At 38.5% G+C, this 22,695-nt stretch overlaps 1 protein-coding gene across 3 annotated transcripts in view; it reads right to left on the bottom strand.

Annotated features, from left to right (window-relative positions):
* Positions 1–22,695, bottom strand: part of PTPRT (protein tyrosine phosphatase, receptor type T) — a 338,779-nt gene that overhangs the window by 276,313 nt on the left and 39,771 nt on the right. For all 3 annotated transcript variants that reach the window (XM_026862069.1, XM_026862068.1, XM_026862067.1), the window contains exons 2-5: positions 12,446–12,717; positions 6,412–6,493; positions 3,100–3,215; positions 719–893 (exon numbers count right to left, since the gene is read on the bottom strand). In XM_026862069.1, coding sequence (XP_026717870.1) covers positions 719–893; positions 3,100–3,215; positions 6,412–6,493; positions 12,446–12,717 — 645 coding nt within the window. The remainder of the gene's footprint in view (positions 1–718; positions 894–3,099; positions 3,216–6,411; positions 6,494–12,445; positions 12,718–22,695) is intronic.

Genomic DNA, 22,695 nt, shown 5'->3' on the forward strand with positions numbered 1-22,695 from the left:
CCTGATCAAATGACAAAGTTGGCAGGAAGTAGTACAGTGGACAGAAGTGATCTTGTTTCTACAGCAGCCCTCCATTTTCTCAGAAAAGTGAAACATTTAGATCAATGAAATTAAACTCCATGGGCAGACCCATACTTCAAACTCATCCCACCTCACATCATCCCCACCTCAAACTCAGAATGTCTCAGGAGCAACTTAGCCACCTTCTGATCTCCTCACCTAAGAGGCAGTGAGAGGGATCTTGCATGTGTCAGGCTCAGTATCAGTTCCTGAATCACAGTAAGTAACAGGGCTGGATTTTTAGCCGATGTTTCTACCCTATACTTCAGGACATCAGCAGAATCAATCCCCTCATTTACTCCCAGCAGTGCTAAGCAAACTCCTCTGACATGCAAGGCTCCATCACAAGATTATTGATGCCTGATAAAATACCGTAAAGGAAGGTAGATGAAGCTGACTGACAGACAAACTGTTTAGCTGACTACAGTAAAAGTATCCATAGCTACCATGCATTACTACAAAAGTTTATGAAGAGGGCTGTATGCAGACAAAGTTTCGATTCAAGCAAAGAAAATTATTGAAATTCATGTCACTTTTACACTTTTTTCTTACTTAAATTTAGTATGAATTAAATACGTTTCCACAGGATGTCAATTTTTATACACAGACATCTTGGAGGAAATACCTTGCATAAATCTGCTGGTTTACTGCAACTTACCTTTCACTATTAACTCTGCATAATTTGAAACTCCAGATCCACCATCTGAACGAATGACACATCGGTACTTGCTGATACTGCGTTGAGAGGTGTCAGCTACACTGACAGTAGCAGAAAAACGTCTGTGGTTGACCACTCGAGTGACCATTAATGCTGTGTCCCTTCCATTCCACTGCTGTAAAGGCAGACAAGAATAATGTAAGTCGTCTTAACATTGTTCAGACCTTCACGTTCACATCACAGGTTAGATTTTATACAAGCACAATTTTGCAAGAGAACACTGCTAGCCATTACCCCTGAAAAATTTACAGGGGTGTATGAACTAGGGCTTAAATATTCTTACACATACATTTAAGTTTTCATGTCTATTTAATTTCTGAAACGTGCTTTGGCATCTACTGTGGTACATGTATTGAAGAGGCTGGAGAATGACAGTTCAGACTATGCAACTGTACACCGTATATATAGAGGCCTGGCTAGGATATGAAAATAGTACAAATGAATGGACTTTTTTCACCTTGGAAAATGCTACAAATAAACAGATATTGTAAATTTGGCATTTTCAGATGTAAAACTTTGATTCTGGACCAATTTGAATAAACTGGTTGGATGAGCAGATAGGCTTATACGTCCAGCATTCCTCAATAAACCTCTCTACCAATGCCAGACTACATTTTCCCGACTGGAAAAGGAACACATAATGAATAGAAATAAAACTTCTCCACAGCATAAACACCTGAACTTGCCGAGTTGTCTAGTCTGTTCGGAGTTTCAAAGGAAAATACACTGCTGTTTTGCCAATTTCCAGTAATCAGGTTTTGGGGGTGTTTCCAAGGCTATTTTCATTAAATGTTTCAATTTTAGAGAATGGGAAAGAGGTTTCCACTAGCAACAATAATGATTTCCTTCCAAACCCCTGCTTCTCACAAGACAAGGTTCATACTGCTTCAGGTGAGAAGTGTTTTTACACACATCTAGTCATATCTGTGCTAAGATTTCACTGAAAGAACTCAAAAAAGATAAGAATAAGCCAAAAATAAATCTCAGTGGATGCAAAAAATACACCATAGGTTAATAAATTTCAGATTAAAATGTAATTTTTATGAGAACAGCTGTGATAAGAGTATAATTAAAGTGACTGTCAAGTTATTTTAAAATGATGCTAACTACATCTCTCACCAACACAAACTTTTTTTCCCAGTACTAATTTTTATTTTTGTGATTAGGTAAACTGAATCCTCCCCTAGTATTCAAACTTATTTGAAGTGGTTATTTTTAAAGTTAATTAAAATGTCTGAAGTCAATAAAAAAGTTTGAGAAAATCTGCCAGTTTTTTGACTCCAAATGCCATAGCAACCATGATAAAGGCCATTCTTGTCTGCCTCAGATGTTACAAATAGGGGGGGGTCAGGTCCTCAGTCACATCAGTCCAAACTGAGAATAAAAACTGTTGACTGGCTGAAGCATTCTGAAAGTTTACACTAGCCTGGTGTACATGCCCAGTACATATAGCAAGGGAATGCTTAACTCATTTGGGACGTTAAGTGTTCAGTGGCACAGAAGTTTAGAAGAAGCGAAGAGCTCAACTATTTTAAAAGCTTCTAGAAGAGCTCTCTGTACTGTGCATGGTAATGATGGGACCTCATCTCAGGGCACTTCAAATGGCAGAAGAAATAATTTTGTCCCTTACTAGGAAACATGCACTCCACATCTTCAGATTGACAGATGTTCCATTTCTAAGCCTAGAACTGAAAATGAGTTCTTAAGGTTGTTCCTATACCCACCTCAATAGCACAACCCGGCGTTTCAAGCCCAACCAGTATAGTGAAAATACAGACATTGAGAGAGGGAGTGTTTGGTCTTTTAGTGAGTGACTCAATGAAGAATCTGCTATCAAGGCAGCCAAGGGAAATTGAGAAGAAAAGCAGTGAGTACAAACTGGTTTTTCCTGTTTTCACCTTTCAGGTAGTAATCGAAGACTTCAGAGCAGACTTCCTAACATGTTATCACTGATTCTGAGCTAAGGACAGTTTGGGATCGTGAGAGGAAAGAAGATTGCATAAGAAAGCAGAAAGCGAAGATCTATTCTACTTGTTCTGTCTTTTTATGACTGAGTGTTCACAGGTGCATGGGCATTTGTTTGAAACTAAAATTTTGCTGTCAATGACCGTTTATTCCATCTTCTTTATCACAAATCTATACTCTGTCACCTTAAACTGTCACCTAGAAACAATTTAAGGCAGTTCTTAAAGGATCTCGATGAAAAGATTTCGCACCACCATCCCAGTCTTTCTTTTTCTACTTGTTTTACTTGAGAAAATAAACAAATCAAAACCAAACCAGCAAAAAGAAACCACCACAAAAGAAAAAAAGCACATTACCTGGAGCCAGAGTTTGTCATGCTGCGACCACTTTCCCCCAGCAATGCACTGGAATGTTGCATTCTGTCCCACATTAACCTCCACGTTCTGAAGCCGTAGGAAATGAGGTGCTTTTCCTAACAAAAGATGCAAAGTATTGCAAGGGTAGAGCAAGGCAGTAATGAGCTATGCACACCAACATAGACAGAAACACTCAGCAAAGCATTAGGGCCTAGCCTTGACAAGGGGATTTTGCAAAATAAAGCAGTTCTTCAGTATTTAACTATTCACAGCAGAGTGAGGTGGATGATCGATTTGACTGAGGATGGTCTAAGGGACCATACGGAGCTCTGGCACATCTCAAAACACACATCAAATCACAACACAGGTTCATCACGGTCATCAGCAAAATTTCTTACTGCTTGCTATAAAGAGTAATCAAGTAATTTCTTCAGAAAATTGTATTTCTATAAAGATCAAAAACAATCAAATGCTTCTGACCTTGTCAAGAAGGAATGACCCAAACCAAATTTTCGCAAGGGTCTTTTTTCCTTTTTATTTTATTGACTATCAAAAACATCCTAGGCCTTTAGAATAATATTGTATCATTAATATCAAATCAGATATTAAATGAAATATTCATATAACTGACAGCACTGCATCACTGTATTAGTTTAAGATCACTAATATCAGTGTTTTGCTGATACTAAATTCAGTATTAATTAAATATTAAGCCACTGACAATAAAAAAAAAAGGACACTTGTTCACATACAAAAGTCATTTGTTCACAAAGGAATTAGATCAGAGGATTATCTTTTTGACTAAATACCAGACTCATTTACCTCTGGAAGTTAACTTACGAGAAAATTAAAAAATATTATAGTATTGTGTCTGACACTTTTAAATGAACTTAGTTCTTGCTGACCTTCATAAGAAAGTTTGTGCACCATTTGAAAATTTTTAGTAGGACACACTGAACAGCCTTACGAGACTCTAAAGGTCAGAGTTTTTCAACTTTATCTTTTCTCATATGATTAGACACTAACGAAATACATAACTCCAGATGACATACCAAACCACCTTTTTCTACTAGAATCAAGTAGCTTGAAAAGGATGTGGGCATCTGTATCTGTGTATGCATGAAGCTTGACATGTATTTGTGTACTATAGGCACATAAACAGAGAACACATGCATATACACTACATCAAATATTTTTATCTAGCTTCTATATCCCATTCACCACATGCTCAGTTTGCTGACAGCTGCTGAAAGACGGTGACTCCATACCATCGTACTGTCTAGGGATCAGTGATTTGCATCAAAGTTTACTGGAAAAGTACCTCTGGGTGACAGTCAGAATGTACTACATATCTGCAGGCTAATAGTAGTCATTTCTGACTGCAGTCTAAGGTGGGCAGATACAGGCCAGCTCCAATCATGAAGCTGCACAGCCTGGGTGAGTGCAGTCACACCAGCCCCAAACTCCCGGTGCCTAGGTCTGCCCAGTGTCCAGCACAGGGCTCTCCTATGCCTGCAAGTGCTCCTGCACACACAGTCAATGAGCTTTTAGCACAAGGTAAATCGATACACAGTGCATTCCTTCACAAGACAAGGAAAAAGAAAAAAAAAAAAAAAGAGGCAACACCAGCAAGATATTTCTTTTTCTCCATTACTATGTCATTAGGGCATTTCACTCCCTTTTTGCTGATACTTAGGTCTGTCTGCTATACTGTCATCTATGAAGGTAAAGCAGAAATGAAGAAATAACACCAATAATTTCAGTAACCTCCAGGGTCATCAGGAGCTTCATGGTCGCTGCATTTTGAGTTATAACAATTGTAAAACGAGTATGAGGGGCAAAGCCTGTACAAGTCAATGGAACACACTCTGGTGACATTTACCCTGGTGGCTGTCATTGCTGAACAACAAAAGCAACACAGGGAATCAGACAGGAGAAGCATTTACAAAGACTGCAGAGAACTTGCAGCTTGTAATAAGTTCCGTACACTGCAGCTGGCAAACTGATTCAAAATGGACTACTTAACTGAATCATTTCAGTTTTGAGTCACCAAGAATGTGCTTAAATTTGAAGAGTGACCTGCATATATTTGGAGAAATGGATTTAAAATCAGTTTAAGTACTTGATTAAACAGTGGTGTAACAGCATCCTAGATCTCTTTTTTTTAAAACCCGTAACTTTTACCCCATACTTTGTTCATTGGCCTCCTTCCCAGTAAAGGGATCAGTCATCACCCAACATGCTGTGGAACGCACGCAGACCATTTGGGGAATTTGTCTGGATGCTGCCAGTTATCAGCAACATCTGGTTAATACAGATTGTAAGTATTTCTTAATGAAGTAAATGCACCCAAAGGCCTGAGCAATGAGCACATGGTAAATACAAATATAAATTAGTTAAACAGCAATTAACCATACTGCAGTTATCAGAAATGTCCTGTTAAACTTGAGCAGAACCCTGTCTGTCACACTGAATGGCAGTATTCTTTGAAACTCTGTATTGCAAGAAAACCCATTGATTTTGCTCCACTGATATGATCCATGGGGTTTTTTTGTGAGCAGGTGTCACTGACTTACTAAAACTGTGAACTAGTGAGAGGGGCTGTTAAAAAAAATATCTTTAGAAGAAACTGTATACTACATACACAATATAGACACACAAAGTAATCAAGCCCACCAAAGATGCGTAAAGAAACCAAACAAGTTCAGACTCAAAGACTGAGGCTCAAGGTTTCTTTAAATAGAAAAATACCCCAAACCCTAAGCTTATTATTATGGCTGCAATAGAAGAAATGGGTGCTAATATTTTTGAACAGCATAATGAACCTGAATCTACTCCTGTGCAACTGTAGTGTCTGAATGAGATTTATTTTTTAATATCTTTACAGGGGTGCTGAGTGGGTTTAACATTTGTTGAGAGGCAGGCACCTCTGGGATATGTCCTTTACCAAGGAAATAATGAAACAATTTGTTTGTTTCTTCTTTTCTTAAGTTAACCACCCAGGATATTATCAGAAGCTTTTAAAATTGTTTTCTACAGCAATATGATTCAGAATAAACAATCACTTTTATGTTCTTGTAACAAGAGGAAGAGAGATTCCCACAGATGTCCTGGCATTAGCTATAGAATGAGCACAGTTTTGCCTTTTGCACAACTTGAAAACATGTAATTTTGCAAGGCTGATTGTCTTTAGATGTTTCAGAGGGATATAAGAAGACATTTTAGTGCTGACCAAAGTGAGTAAATGACTGCTTTACACCGTAAAGCCTGGTGTATAACACATTGATACAGTTAGAAAAACAGAGTGCTCACTGCATGGATGGGCAAGAACTCTGACTTCATCCACAGCGATGTACCCTGGATGTCCTTTCAAAGAGACAGATTCAAATATCACCTGAAATACAAAATATGAAAAAGTTTTCTTAAAAAGAATAGCTATACTAGTTATTTGGCCAGTCACCATATTCTGCTCTTATTCCAAAGTCTAAGTCATTCAAGGCATTTCATCATTAATAATGAAGAATACCAAGGCAATTCAGCACGTACATGCACACCAAACATTGAAAATCTGTTTGACAGGGAAAACAAAAAGATAGAGCAACATTCATTAGGATTAGACACAACTACGTGCTTCTTTCATTTGGAAGAGCACAAAATACCCTGTGTATATATGAAACTATATTCACTTTAAGCACCAGTCCAAGAACATTAAGTGGATAATCATCTGACATCTTCTTCTTATAGCATGCCTTGGAAAGTTGGAGAATGCTGCACATGAGAGAAAATTCTCTTATTGAATCAATAACCCTCCATGGATTCATCTCGAGAAAACCTTGATTTGACATGCATGCCAGTGCAATATTAGAAAGCAAATTACAAGCAAGAGATGACCCTGGATTCTAGTTACTGGGCTGAAATAAGATTCTCTCAGATACAATAAAGTTGTTTCTGCCTTTCCCTGGATTGAAGTGACATGGTCTGAGAACGAATATTCTTAAAAACCACATGTAGTATTTCTCTACATTAATGGTACACGACTAGCACTTTCTGTTTTATTGATGTATCCAAATAATGAAAGTGTTCCACTAATCTAGGTCTGAATAGGCAGATACTCAATTACAGATGAACAAAAATCTAATTCTTCCCTATGGCTTTGTGATTTTACCTGGAAAACTGCCCCAATACAAAGTATCCTGTTACTAAAACTATACAGGCTATCTGAAAATCGGGGGGAAGCCAACAAAACTGATAAAGAGATCAATAAAAGTAAGTTAATTACTGCCATAAAATCTAACTAAAAATTCAGGAGAAAATAGTACTAAGTACGTGCAGTTTGCCCATCAATTAAAGATCATTAGGACATGAGTTGTAGACTGTGCCCTCATAGCAGTCTGCAACCTCCTCAAGGAGGGCAGTGGAGGGGAAGTGCCCATCTCCTCTCTCTGATGACAGGACAAGAAATGGGATGAAGTTGCATCAGGGGAAGTTCAGGTTGGACATCAGGAAGAGGTTCTTCACTGGGAGGGTGGCTGGTCCCTAGAACAGGCTCCCCAGGGAAGTGTTCATGGCACAAAGCCTGTCAGCTCAAAGAGCATCTGGACAATGCTCCTCAACATATGGTTTAGTTTTCGGTAGTCCTGTGAGGAGCAGGAAGTTGGATTTGATGATCCTTATGGGTCCCTTCCAACCTGAGATATTCTATGATTCTATAAAAAAAAAAAAAAAAAAAAAAAAAAAAAGCAGACTGATTATTTAACATCTTGGTAATGCTACCTCACAAGTTAGTGATTCCAAAGGAATGAAGGGCTCTCCTTTGCTGTTTTGTTTTGGTTTTTTTTTTAAAAAAAAAAGGGTGGAGATGTAATGGATGCTGTCCTCTGCAAGTGAAAGGCATGTCCCCAGTTTCATTCCCTCGTCCCAAACTAATGTTCACACTATATTAAATTGCTCATTTTTGCATGAGTATACAATAATGTTTTCATAGACAGAGTTAATTAACATTTTCAGCTGGCACAGTTATTACTATTAGAGCAGTCTTCTAGTGCAGCTATTTGTTTTGTAGAAGAAAGTATTTCAGTAATTTGTAACCACTAAAACCCATTACTAGAACACAAAATTTACTACTTAAAGCCAGTTTTCAACACCTATTTTCATTATAAATAACAGACTGGTATCCCCAGTCTGTCACTGGTTAGTCTCTTCTTCAACTCCTTCATCAGAAGATTTAATACAGTAAAAGATTCAACTGTCCAAATGTTGATCACTGCATGCCCTGGCTAGGAAAGTAGACAAATATGTCATTCATAAGTACAGAATTTCTGTTAATCATTTTGCTTTGCATTTGGGCTTCTGGAATATAGTTTTTACTCATGTTTCCATGACTTGCTAAGATCTGCTCCCTCAATTCAAAACACACCCAAATGTGAGATCTTCTGAAATACATCCATTAGAGAAAAAGACATGATAAAACCAGGTAGAACACAAAAATTAATAGGCAAAGATATAAGCTAAGAGAAGCTCAAGTGGTAACAATATGTAGAAACAATGTTCTACATTGAGGAAGGTGGCCAAAAACCAGGCTGTCCAAGGAACAACAGGAGGAAGCAAGTCTCTGGAAGATAAAATAATCCAAAATGCTGCAACAAGTGTATTGTGTTATCAAAGTTCTTGACAGGCTTTTTAGGGACTGTATAATATAGAGTATAATGCAAGTCCTTAGTACAGAAATAATTTATTTTAGAAATGAAATTTCATTTGTGACAAAAATTACACTTATTGGCAAGGTCGTGTAAACAGCTATTGCAACTCCCTTCAGACTTGAAGCGAAACATTACAGCTACAAAATCTTATTTAAGTTTTTCATTTGTGAATAGCCACAAGCCACAACGAACTAATTCTGAATTTCTTGCAAGTCAAGAACTTGGACAAAAAAGTTCTCCAAGAAAGACACTGGCATTACCTATTAGTGCATGGCAAAAGTAAGCACTGATACATAAAGAATTGTCCTCTGTTAATTACCAACATGTGCAGAGTCTTTAATACAGCACAACACAACTTAAACTGGTAACAACCAAGTCAGCTCCTAAAAATCTCATGTAGAATCCACTGAAAGGAGTGAAGGATTCCTCTCATTTCACACAATTTGACAGACTATTTTATTATCTGTTCCACTTTACACTCAGAAACTCTTGTTATTTCCCAGTTCAAACTTCCACATTGTTGTCTTTTTCTGTATTTTGCAGCATCTCAGCCCAATCTAAGCAAGAAGCACAGAAGCACCCATATTTTCCTGAAAACAGGGAACTGAGACCCAAGAGGAAAGAGCAGGAATCCATGTTTATAGTGCCCAGTTCTGCAAACTTCACACTGAATATGTCTCATGTCCCTTTAACTTCAGTGGGAAATGTAGTATAATAGTTGAGACATAGGCATTTAACAATGTTTTACACTTAAGGAACTTTTCTAAAAATTAATATACTTGACAAAATGCAAAGCTTTACTCTTTAAAAAAGTTCTCAAATGCTCCTGGAACTCCAAATACTAAGTCATTTCATGTTTCCTTACCAATAAACAATCCTACATTTCACTGCTGCTATACACCAACAATGTCTGTGTTAGCAACGTAGCCTGGCTCATCTGTTGTGGTACAACAGTTTTCTTCAGGCATGGATCAATAATGTTCCTTGCTATATATCAAAAAAACTCTTTCTGGCAGACTTTAGTGTTGCCCTTGGTGCATTCTGGGACTAAGTTCATCCTTATGGCAAGCAGTAATTCAAGACTACATGTATTACCTTTCTCCAAGAACTATTATGGCTTTTTCTCACTACACTAAAAACATTTGCAGGCTGGGAGTCCAAGTCCAAGTAACTCTGGGGAGACATTATAAATCTCCACCATTCCCATGTTTATATCTCAGCAGAGTGGTTTTGGATCCAGATGACTCCTATGACCCTTGCACAGAACTGCCAGACCTAAAACACAACCTCTGGCAATTGGTTTGGTTACTAGTGTTCCACTAGTCAAATCTCCAAAGCTCAAACTACTTCTCGAAGCCTCAGACCCAGGGCAGAGAGTTTCCAATCTTTTGCCTGACTGAATTTGCAGCACACACACTGCAATTCAAGATGGTGTGGTTTCTGCGCATTGAGAGAATAACCCATATTTTGCATGACACAGATTTAATTTAAGGAAAAATGCTTTTTTTTTTTCTTTTCTTTTCCTGTGTTACCTGTTGGTTTTGAAATACAGAACATGCCTTCAGGCCTCTACCGTACAAGAAGCTCTCTATGTGTGCCATTTTGATTTAAAACTGACAAGTAACACTCCAATGGCACATCCCACATTGTAAGTGTCAAATGAGATACTCCCTAGGCAGCAGTACACACAAGCTTTTGTCATCCGGCCACCTCTGAACTCCTTTAGCCAAAGTGTTACTTTAGGCTGCCCAAATAACAGTAATTCCAACTAAGTCCTTCACTGTGTTTTCGTCTTCACTTTTGCAAGCTTGAAGTTTTCTTTTTTCCTTTATTTAAAACAAACCAAAACCTTGATTAAATGTAGAGACCTACAGGACTGTAGACCATCAACAGAAGATGGTTTATAAAATCAGCAACTGATGACAGATCAGTCTATTAGATCCCCCACAATAGTGGGAGAGATCTCAAATTTTGAAAGCCACACTTAAGGAGTTAGAATACAAATATAAGCAGAAGGAAATATCATCCCTGTTCATCAAAAGTAAAAAGACGAACCTTGCATTTTCTAGGAAGGAACTACTCCTAGGCAGTTAGTGCTGGCTTCCAATCTGTTCATTTTTGCGCTGCAGTGAAAAATTCTTGTTTGATTTAGAGGATTTTTTTCTCACGGAAAGCAAACTTGACCTCAAAAGGACTTGCAAAAGTAATAAGTAAGGCTCAGGAAGTCTACTACCGGTATATCTAAGAGTAGGATCTCTCTTAATGTGAGATCAGACTGTCTTTTCCAGGTTTTTCAAGCACTGATTATCTGGGTGAAAGTTCATTTCTGTTATCTCTGTGCAGCACCTACTATGAAGCAAATTCTGGTTTGTAACCAGGTTCATGTAATTATGAATGTAGTATAAGCACTTTTATATGACTTCAGAACAAGTGAAAAGTTGCGCACAGCCCTTAAAACACCACTTTCCACACATTTGCATCTCTTTATCCCTTCCTCTCACCCTGCAGTGTGCTCTGTATTCTGCTGATATCCCCAACTCTTTTTCAGAGGCAGAACATTAAAGTATTCTACTTCAGCTCAGATTTTATAGATCTCTTACCAAGCTATTAACAAGAAAAAAAAAAAAAAAGCAAGATCTTCTATGTGCTGTTTTCTATCCATGGATTGTTTTCTGCCTTTTCATAGTTTATTCTCTTAATTCCTATCTCACTCATGTATTTTATTAGTATATGTACACCAGCTTTTCCTGCAAGGTTTAGAATACAATTATCTCCCAGGTTGGCTTTTTTTGGTCTTGAATATAAACCAAGACAAAAACACACGTTCAACACCTAACAAGAAGTATGTGAGTCCATTGTGTGCAATCTCATCTAATTAAAACTAAAACAATGACTGCAAAGTCATGAACATGAAGTTTGAAGTGGACAACTAATAAGTAGCTGTAAAATTAATATAACTGAAAACCAACTTACCCACTACATTCCTCAACTTCGTGCTTCTTAAGAAAAAAATACATTTCCTAACGGAACAAGTAAAACTATGTTACAAGCAGTGCTAAAAAGAGGAGGAATGTGGGATCTGGTGAAGAGTATACTCATGCTGATAACATGGTAAACGATTTTATTAGTAGCTTATGTACATACACCCCTCATATGGGCACAGGAAAAGCCCAGATGCAAAGCTGAGTGAACAAATGTTCCTTCTTATGGAACCAACCAAGGGCCAAAAATAGTTCAGGCAAATTTATGCAGAGATAGTTAAACATCTAGACGCTCAGTTGTATTTACATTTCCATAGTGCCATGGAAAGTGCCAATATAAGTCTGTTTATGTGCCAATTTCATGATAAACAAGTGGGTTTTAACTTGCTGATAATTTGACTCCCTGCAGTCTATCCATCACTCTGTGACCTGACAACAACTGAAGAAAAAGGGTGAAGCGGGAACAAATATGTCAAGATGCCTATACAACCCTTTTGCTATTAATATACTATATGTTCTATAAAGCTGCTATATGAATGCTATTCATTCTGTCAGGAAAAATTGGGGTGGGGTGGTTAGATTTGATTTTCAGAATACCTGTTGCTAATAGTTTAGCTCATACCTATGTTCAAAGAAAAAAGAGAAAAAAATATTACAAACACATACCTGATAAAAATGTGGCCAGAATGTGCTGATGGCAAGTTCTGCTTTCACCCATCCTTCTGTAACAACCCCCGAGACATTCCATATGGGATTGCCCTGTGGCCCCCCGTTCACCTTCACGTAGACGTTCAGAGAGCCGGGGCTCGAACGGTCTCTGCTGGACAAGTAATAGTGGAAGTCGATGCAGTGTGTGTCATTTTCCTTCAGCGTAGGCAACAGCAGGTGAGCTTTCTGCCCAGATGCCCGCCCAGAGCTGTTCACCATCATGAAGGAGCCTACAGAGGAAAGCAAAAAGAGAAGAAAGTGTGGTTTTGATTAGCTTTTTCAGTAAAAACAGTTCCATTAGAAAAGTCAATGACTCCCTTAAAAGCCAGAAAACAAAACATTCATCTGAAGAACTCAAACTAGCTAGTTTATGCTTGTTGTTAGGTAACAGAAAGAAAGGATATTAAAATGGCAGAGCATATACACAAATACATTCAGGGTCAACTAGAAATACTTTAATTAGATATTTTTAAAAACAAAATAAAAACACTATTTTGTTTTTACTTTTTCATAACCTTGTGACAAAACAGTCCCTCTAAACCAAAGCATATTCACACTTCAAGCATCAACAAGGCTCTCCTACAGCACAGAACCCCCCAAAGGCACGTTCAATGCAAAAACTACAACAACGGGCCAACTTCGCAGCTGATGGTTGCCTGCCTGGCTCCTACCCACTTTGTGCCAATCTATACCTGTTAACCCTCCACCTTGGCACTATAAACTTTTGAAGGTTGTAATGTGTTAAGAAAAACCCAATTTTCAGAGACCAAATGAATTAGGCTTGTTTAGAACAACAGCAACATCTCAACTAGAAATAATTCACCAAGGACAATTATTCTTCTAGGAGAGAAGGTCAGGCTGAATTTAGGGAGGGAAAGATATACTAAGGCAATTTATGAGTTTGTTAACCTGGAAGCTTGCATCATATTAACCATGGCACTTGATGTTGAACTCACATTTTGATTCATCAAGCAGTTATTTTACAGCACATTGTGTCTCAACTCATCTCTTCACAGATGCATCAAGGTGACAAATGTTAGCAATAAGAAAAAACATTATGAGAGTTATTTGATTCAATTTTGTCTAAAGGATCTCCTTTATGTGTGTACAGACATTCACACTCAGAAAAAGCGGAAGAAAATACCGAGACTGGGGGGGAGAAAATCTGCGTGTCAGCAGCCAGGCATGATAATTTTTAATCAAATGCAGTCCTCTTGACACTCTCAGTTCTGATGCTGCTGCCAAGACATGCTACAAACGTATTTCTCTGCTGGCCTCTTGCAGTTCACAGAAGATTGAGTTCAAGAAGCCCTGTCTCACTTCTAACCTACTGACTTTTCCCTATTCCATGCCATAGCAGCGTGACACTCAGATGAGCCAGATAAACATTTTGATCAGCTCTGTGCAGTGAACAGCCATATATTCTAAATTTGTATCAACAGATAAGATACCAGCAACTTTCTCCCACAAAGGTGTTTTTTCCCCTGTGTTTATATGATATATATGTATTTTGTAAAAGATTGAAAAGCACGGATGCAGAAGGAAGTCAATCTTTAAAAAAAACTCACACACACTCTAGAGACCTTGGAAAATTCAAGCACAATGCAAGCACAGCTGGGGAAGAGGCTGTGCTAAGAAAGACGAGAATTTATAGGCAAGATGCTCTCTGGCAATCCCGTCATTTCGCTATGCTGAAAATCAAAATGGCCCCAAGTCAGGAAATTCCAGATTCACAGCAAGGACTTTGAAAAACATAAGAACTGAACCCAAACTTTGCAATTTCTAATAATCAGTCTGTAAGATGGGATCCTGACTTATGTTCACTGCTGATCTAATTCTGCTCCCAGCCAAACAAAAACAAACCCCCCTTTTTCAGCGAGTACCATATACATACTATTCTTAAAAATCCACCCAAATAAACTAAAGTTTGACAGCCTGCAATTTGGATTCTGTTTCTATGACCTAAGATAAATTGCCAATAGGCTCGAAGAGGCAGCACAGCCTGACAATGAAGGTAGCAGGCTAGAAACCCGACAGCCTGGTTTCTAAGACTGTGACACTCACTTCCAGGATCTCAGTCAGTACACATAGTCTGCCTTATCTTCCCTTACAAATAAAGCAAGAATAGTTGTAAGAACCACTCTTCTACTGAGAATCTGGGAGGAAAGACGCTGTAAAACTGCTGAGTAACAGTAGTACCATATAGAGGAGTGTAGCAGCTGCTGTGAGATGCGCTGCCTGCAGCATTTCAATGCCATTTTGAGAAACAGTACAAGATACAAAGAAGTTCCACATTTGCCCAGTGTCATACTCGAAGATGATAGCGCAGTCAATTAAAATAGTAAAAAAAGCAGAGCTCCTGTGCATGCACTGGGTTTTTGACTGAGAGCCTGATGCACTGAGTAGGAACCCAGGAAAACCAATTTTTTCTGCACCATCGTTGACTGGATCATTCTTCTTTTGCACATCTTTCTCAACTTTTTTTTTTTTTTTTTTTTTTTTTTTTTTTTTTTTTAATTTGGATAATACATGGATTCCTACTGTAAATAACTACTCTGAAGCTGTACTGGTACTATGTCTAACACAATATGGTCTTGAACTGCACTGGAGTAGGTAAGTGTTTCAATAACAGAAAAAGTTAAGGAGTATTTAACTTTCACAGATTCATGTATAAAAATACTGAGCTTTCCTCTGGGAGAAAAAACATCAGCTTTTATAAAAAGTTCAAAGCAATAATTACAATTTTATTTTTTGCCACCCACAAAAAAATGAATCACAAGCTATTCGTGGTATGACAATGGCCTTTTGTGCAACTGCTGACAATTTTAGAGAGAGTATGGAGCCTGAATCTAGCGACTGACAACACGAGCAAGTAAAATATCCATCCAAAAAGCACTTAAAATAATTAGTCTTAGTTACTAAAAGAACAGTCTTACAAACAATTGTCACATGCAAATTATTCATAAGTTCTTATTTATAGCTTATGAATTTTTTTAATACTGTATTCCTAGAGATGCAGGAGAAAGTACTATAAAAAATAGTCTCCAGTGAAGTCCTGGTAAGAGGCCTTATTTTATATGACAGTGCAAAAAATGAAACATTTCCACTTATAATGCCGTCTCCGTCAGAGAAAAGTACTCACACCTTGTTTAAATCAGTTCGTCACCTACTAAGTATACCACATCCCTTATTTCTGCAGAGACGTAGTGTGGCACCTTCCACAACAAACCCTTCCCCTGGCTACTCAAGGCATAGTGAACAACACCTCAAGCACAGCCATTGTAGGCGGGTGTAAACTTACAGTTTCATCAGGACTATAATTGACATCAGATACAAGAACACATCGATCTAAAAAATTCAGTTATGAGTAAATTATATCCTGTCTTCTAGAAACTGGCCTCCAAATATACTCATGTGTACATATTTTCATTTTTCTTTTCACAGTGTGGACTTGAAGGCATATCCCGTCCCCTGTCCTCTAGGACCTTCAGAAGTTTGCTCTGCATGCTCCAAAATCAACAGCTGAGATCCACTGTCCTATTATAAACACCCATGTCCAGGGAAGCTTGTCTGGCCAGGATGAATCACTTAGAGGTAGGTAGAAATCATGGAAATTGCTCCCATCAGGGAAAAAAAAAACAATCAAACAAACAAACAAAAAACCCAAAAAACCCCCACCACAACCCCCACCAAAACCAGCCTTTTAAGGACAAGTATGGTTTCCCTTATTATCCTTAATAAAAAGTGACATATTGTGATTCAGAGACTGACAGCCTTCTTCAGACAGAACAGAGAACTGAAGCTTATGGGAATTATTCTCAATTTATAGGCCTATATGTGCAAATAAGAGATAACAATCTGGTCTGGCACCAACAAACCACTTGTCACGTTTTCCACTCATATAAAGAACTAGGGAATGAATTAACATGTCACAAATGGAAATTATTGATCAATGGATGACTGAAAGCCACTTAAATTATCTTCAGACAAGAACCTGAATAAAACAAAAGGTATCTTGGAGAAACTCTTATTTAGACCACTGCATACACAAGTTTGAAAAATAGTAACAGTAGAAAAAAAATCATTTAGCCTCACTGTTTTGTTTACATCCATCCAGAGAGTTCAGATGTCATAAAGTCAACACTGAACTGAAAAAATGAGTCCAGGGGAAAAATTATCTACGCTGTGTAAAAGTTCTGTTTTATATTTATTGGACACATAAGTATTTGCTCATTAAAGCAGATTGAATATCAGGTCAATTAAATTTAGTGTTCTTGGAACAACAGGTTAGACTCATTAATATCTTGCTGGTTTTGTCCTGAATAGCCAAAAATGAATGTGTTATGTTTGGATCAGTCAGAAGCAAGGAGGATGGGAAGACGGTAAATAAATTCATTTTTAAAAATCCGTTCAAACGACAGGAACATAAACCGGCACTCTCTCATAGTTATTAAACATACCACTGAAAATTGGGGAATTAAACCATGAAGTGCTCTCTAGCTGGCCATAAATTTCAATTTTTCCCCTGCTTGGTGCATAATGATGCCTTGATAAGCATCCTATTATTGATGCATCTGCAACATATATCCTCTTTTTGGAGCTGAAATGCTACTCTGAAGCAGATGGTGGCTATTGTGTTTACACATCAGCACTTTATGATTGCATTTTCTCACGTCTGCAGTAAAAAGAAAGCCGTAATTGAGTTTTTAATGGCTTTGCACATTGTTCATTAAGATTACATGAGTGTGTGCTGACAAATGACAGCTGAAGAAATGAGCCACTGAGAACCCCTCGTGATCACCAGACAGACCTCAGCTGATGCTGTTTCGGTGTTGGCTTTGAAGAACTGTGCTGTTTAAAAGTGAAATTATAGCAACCATTAAAGACTGAATGTAAACTTGAAAAGAAAGATGTCAAAATGCTTAACTGCAGAACGAGATTTCTAAAACCTTGAAAACCAGAATCAGGTACGGAATGTTCTTTTAAAGAGCAAACTCCTTCCCAAAATAAAGGAATGGGGTTTCCAGCAGCTGTATCAGGTGCAAGAGCATTTTTAGACAGTTTTGCTTATTTCCGAAGAGCAACATTATCTCCAGGAAAGTCTAAAATCTGTCCTCATTAAGGTAGAACAAAGCAACACAGAATAATCCAGGTTGGAATGGGCCTCAGGCCAAGCCCTGCTCAAATCAGGGTCATCTATGAGGGCAGATCAGGTTTCTCAGAGCTTTTACCTACTGTGTCTCACAGAGCTCCCAGGAGGACTGCCCATTCCCTCCGGGAAACCTGCTCCATTGCTTCATTGCCCTCATAGTTTTTCCTTATATTCAGTCCAAAACCTCTCGTTTCAACTTATACTCTGTATCTCTCATCCTCCAGACACTCGCTTCAGTAAGGATCCTAACTTGGTATTCCCGATAGCCTTGCTGGCACGTGAGGGCCTCTGCTGGGTCCCCCAAAGCCTTCCCTGCCCCAGGCTGAACAATCCCTGGTAAATCCTTAGCCTCTTCTTACAGGGAAGTGCTCCAGCCCCACAGACTTGATGGCCTTCATTAACTCGTTCCAGTTCATTAGTCTCTGATATTATGACACCCAAACTGGGCACAGTATGCTCAACACAACCCAGTGAGTGGCAATGAAGGGCAACCACTTCCATCTGTCTGCTGGGCATGGCCCTGTCACAACAACCCCGGATGCCATGAGCCTCCTCTGCTTCCAGAGCGCACCACTGGCTCACGTTACGCTCGCCATCTGCCAGGATCCTCAGGTCCTATTCGCCGAGCTGGTCCCCAGCCAGTTAGCCCCCAAGCTGTCTTCCCAGGTATTGCTGTATTGGTCCACATCAAGTTTCATAACGTTCTTGTCAGCCCAGTCCTTCAGCCTGTGTCCGTCCCTCTAAAACACGGCCTTACCCCCAACTGTATCAACTGTTCCCCTGAGTCTGACAGCACTCAAGCAGCTTTGACCCATCTAACTGCCACCACCCATCCAGACCGCAACACCCTAACTTGGAAATGCGTGAAGCTCTGTGCTGCCTCCAGCAGCAGCAGCCACATAGGACTTACTCTTCTGCAGTTCAACTACAGTAACAAAAGAGCTCTGATAACTTTGTATTTAATCAAAAATATGGGTGAAATGAAGCTGTTCTAATTGGATACAAAACCAAACTGTTCTAAGAAGGATGCTTATTAGAATAGTAAACCACAGTATTTACCAGCTGATTTAACCTACATATGTAGATGAATGAGTATATGTCTTTACAGTTTTAAACGATACATGAGAAGAAAAGTCTACAACTGTTGAGTCCCCAATACACAAGAAAAAAACGCCACAGACTGCAGATGGATATCAAAATGAAGGACAGTTCATGGTCAAGGAAAACAAAGTTCTTTAGAAGAACTTTAATACATTGGCAGCTTTACAGGTATGAATTCTCACCATCCTTCCACAGAGCACAGCAGATATCCTAGAGGAACACCTCTGATAACCTCCCCTGCTGAGCGTTTACTGCCGGTGTTTCCTGCTCACCTTCCAAGCACCTTGTCTCTTCTACTGTAGCCTCACTTCTCTTAAGGAAGAGCCGTCTCAAACCTCTTTTGGAAATCCATTACATTGTTTGTATTGCTTTTGAAAGTCATTTTAAGAACAATATCCAATTTACTTGCCTTTTTTTTTAAAAAAAAAAAAAAGTATTTTAACAGATTTGTGAGGTGTGACTATCCTTTGCAAGAGTACTTTGATTCTTTCCCAGTATTTCATTCCCACGGGACTAGGATTAGGGTCAGAGCCAGTTCACTATCTCATATGCTGACCTGGAAGTCCTTTACCCCAGGTATTTTTACAGAAGGACAGATAAAGCAAGAGGTACCTATGCCAGCCAGCTGAGCATGCTGACATAGGTACCTCTTGGTACCTATCATCCTGGCAAGGTTTCCACATACCATGTTTTCGCCTGTCTTTTGGTAAAGCACACATTTATAATACTGTCAAGTCAATCTGAATGCCATAGAACAGATACTGAAAAGCATCTACACTAAGTATGATAAAATGTGTTTAAGGACAATATAAGACAAAAGTCCATCTACCTCAACACTTGGTTTCCAGCAGTGACAAATTGGCCACTTCAAACAAAACATAAGAACCAGGGTACTCTGAAGCAGAATTTACCTTTTCAAGCTTCTGACAGTCAGCTATATCAAGATTTTTAAAGTAAAAAGCCGCATCTACCCCTTTCATTGATTAGCCACAGATTGATCTTCCTCCTATAATTATTGTTAAGTCAGGAATAAGAGTCTAACAACAAGCTCTATAGATTAATCATACATTTCGCTGAGGAAAATAAATAAATATTTTTGTGCACTTGCTTGAAGCTACTGCCACTTAATTTGTAGTTCTTATTTTATGAAAAGTTACGACTACCTACCTGCTTCACACTTCCCACATCTTGACATCCCTACTCCTCATACTCGTGTATAACAAGTGAACAAGGCTCAGAAATCTCTTCTCCCTGAGTGATGTACTACAGACAGAAGTATCTGTACAAACTCAAAATTAAACAAGGTGCATTTCGTAGCTGCTAACCCTTTTTCAAGTATTAAGACAAAATCAGACCCATGAGGTTTATTGCTCAAATGTGGGTCATACTGAATTAATCTACTAGTGAAATAAAAAGAGTTTGATTCACAAAGAAAGATGAATATAAACTGCGAGTTCAGTATAATTCATGAGGACAATTCATTCACTTGGGAAATTGTTGGATAATATCAAAGTATTATTTAAAGAGACAGTCTACTATTTGTAGAGAGTTTTTCTTCTGGAAATTACTGTCATGTAAAGAATTGTGTTGTTGGGGTTTTTTGTAAGAAAAATCTTCTCTGAGAACAACATTGATCCCGTATTATTTCAGTGACTGCAAATATTTGAAAACTTGGACAAAATTGCTTTACCAATTTTCCCTGAAAGGCTAGGTGTGTAAATAAAACGGGTCTGGTTTGCACATTTGCAAATGTCCTTGGGAGGAGAGAAGTTTGCAACTCTTTTGCTTTATATAAAACCGGATAATTATAGGACAATACTCAGAACCACAGAAACTGGGTTTCCCACAGTTACATAATTGCAAACTGCAGACTTGTTCATTGATGCCACGGATTGAGCCATAAATGACTGCTGGCATTTTCAGTGGCGTCCAGGCACTGTTACCACTAAATCACAGGTGTTATCAAACCACACTCCTCTTAAAAATGTTTTCGAATAATGGTGACCGACGGACATTGAAAGATACCAACAACCCAGAAGTGGCCTCCAGCCAAATGACAGCTTCCCTTTATTCACTCTTGAAATGCTGAAGTAAGCAACATATACTGCAGGGGCTTTCCCATCCAAAATGGGAAACATTAAACTACCCCTGACTGAAGAAACAAGACAAAAATATATCACAGATTACAAAGAAAAAACCCCTCATTTTAGTGGCTTGCCTCTTTACCTGCTGGTGGATCAGTCAGCAAGCCCTCTTCAACTACAAAATCCAGGTTGGGAAGAGATAAAATGACTGACGAAGCCAACAAGGGTCTAATTAGCAGAGGGCTTTAGGGTGGATAATAGGATTTCTGCAAGAGGCTGTGAAGCAGGGACTTGAGGATTAAATGTTTTGTCAAGTTTCAGAACCCCAGTTCTCTTAACAGCAGAGAGATGGTCTCATTACGAGATGGGATTCAGAGCCCAGAAGCCTTGTGGTCCACTCTGCGTTACAGCTGTCCCAGCAACATATTGTGATCCACCCAAAATTTGTCTGCCCATTTTTGTTACTGCTATATGCTGCTTTTTTCACTTCATGCATAGGGAAGGACCCTATTTGTTAAAGGGATGCACTTTTAACCTTACAAGAATATTTAAATCATCAAGTGAAAATAGCTTCCTCCCTGCTCTATCGTCAAAAGCATTCTTATAACATATATGTATAGCTCTTGGTCACATAATTCAGTGGCATTTACCAAGGACAGCCAATGATAGAGATTGACATATTTGCAATATAAAGCTAACATGCAGGATTCAGGTTCTGACTTTGTAATTTTCTCAGTGACAAATGGGGTATTTTTCATTGGCCCAAAGAAAATTAAACTGAAATGTGAAGGCAGAACTCTTTATAAACAGAAATAAAAAGAAGCACTTGAGAGAGTGATAGTATCCAACACAGTAGAAGCAAGAGGAAATTTTTAAGCACAGGAGGGACCTCCTGTTTTCTCAATTTCTTGCATAGGCATCATCACTGAGCTAGAAATCCTTGCACTGCAAGACAACTGACTGTAAAACTACAGATAATGACCAAGCAGGAAAAAAAAGGGGGAGAAAAAGCGCCTTTTCTCTATTGCTAGTTTCTGGTCTCAGCTACAGTCCACAGCGGTCTCTAATAGCTTGTGTTCAACGTGGGAACCTGTTAGATCCAGTGTGGAAAATAAGCACATAAAGGTTAATTCGTATCTGTATAGACACAAACACAACCCTGATACTTAACAACATCTCAAGATTATACAAAAAAGCTTCTTCTAAACGTTGGATCAGTTCCTGAAAGCACTGACAGCAATAGGAACTGCACAGTTTATCACAAAGATTCATAATAAAATTTCTCACTTCAGTGGTGCAAGGTCATGTCATGTCCAGTGTTGCTTTGCACCTGCATCTCTAGAGCACAGACAGACCTTCCCTCCTTAGAAATCAGATGAAGAACATTTGCAACTGATGTTTGCTGGAATAGCATCAGCAGTCAAATCACCTTTTCCTCTTCACCAACAAACTTAGATTTTGATTTACAAAGCAGAAATCATTGTTCGTCAAATCTCAGAAGAGAGCAATGGCTCCAAAGTTACAGCCATCTGGCATCTGTTCTGTATAGCATGTTTATCTCTAGGCTCCACAGTTTTTTTCCAGAATTTTTCCCCCACATTTCATTAATGTTTCTTTAATAAAGGATCAATTTCCACAGTTGTAAGCCTAGGTTCCCTGAGAAAAAATGGTGTGAGCTGTAGAATCAGACGCAATTCTATAAATCTCAACAGTGAAAAACTTTTTAATAGATTCATTGCCAGCATTCAATGCTGCTAAGGTCACTGCTGTAGTATACTTCAAGAGTGTCCTTATTCCATTATTTATAAATACGGTATAAATTGTTTGGCAGTGCTATATAAAAAAAAAAAAAAAAAAAAAAAAAAAAAAAA

This window comes from Athene cunicularia, assembly GCF_003259725.1.
Source record: "Athene cunicularia isolate RWA chromosome 20 unlocalized genomic scaffold, athCun1 chr20_part1, whole genome shotgun sequence".
Taxonomy (NCBI): Eukaryota; Metazoa; Chordata; class Aves; order Strigiformes; family Strigidae; genus Athene; species Athene cunicularia.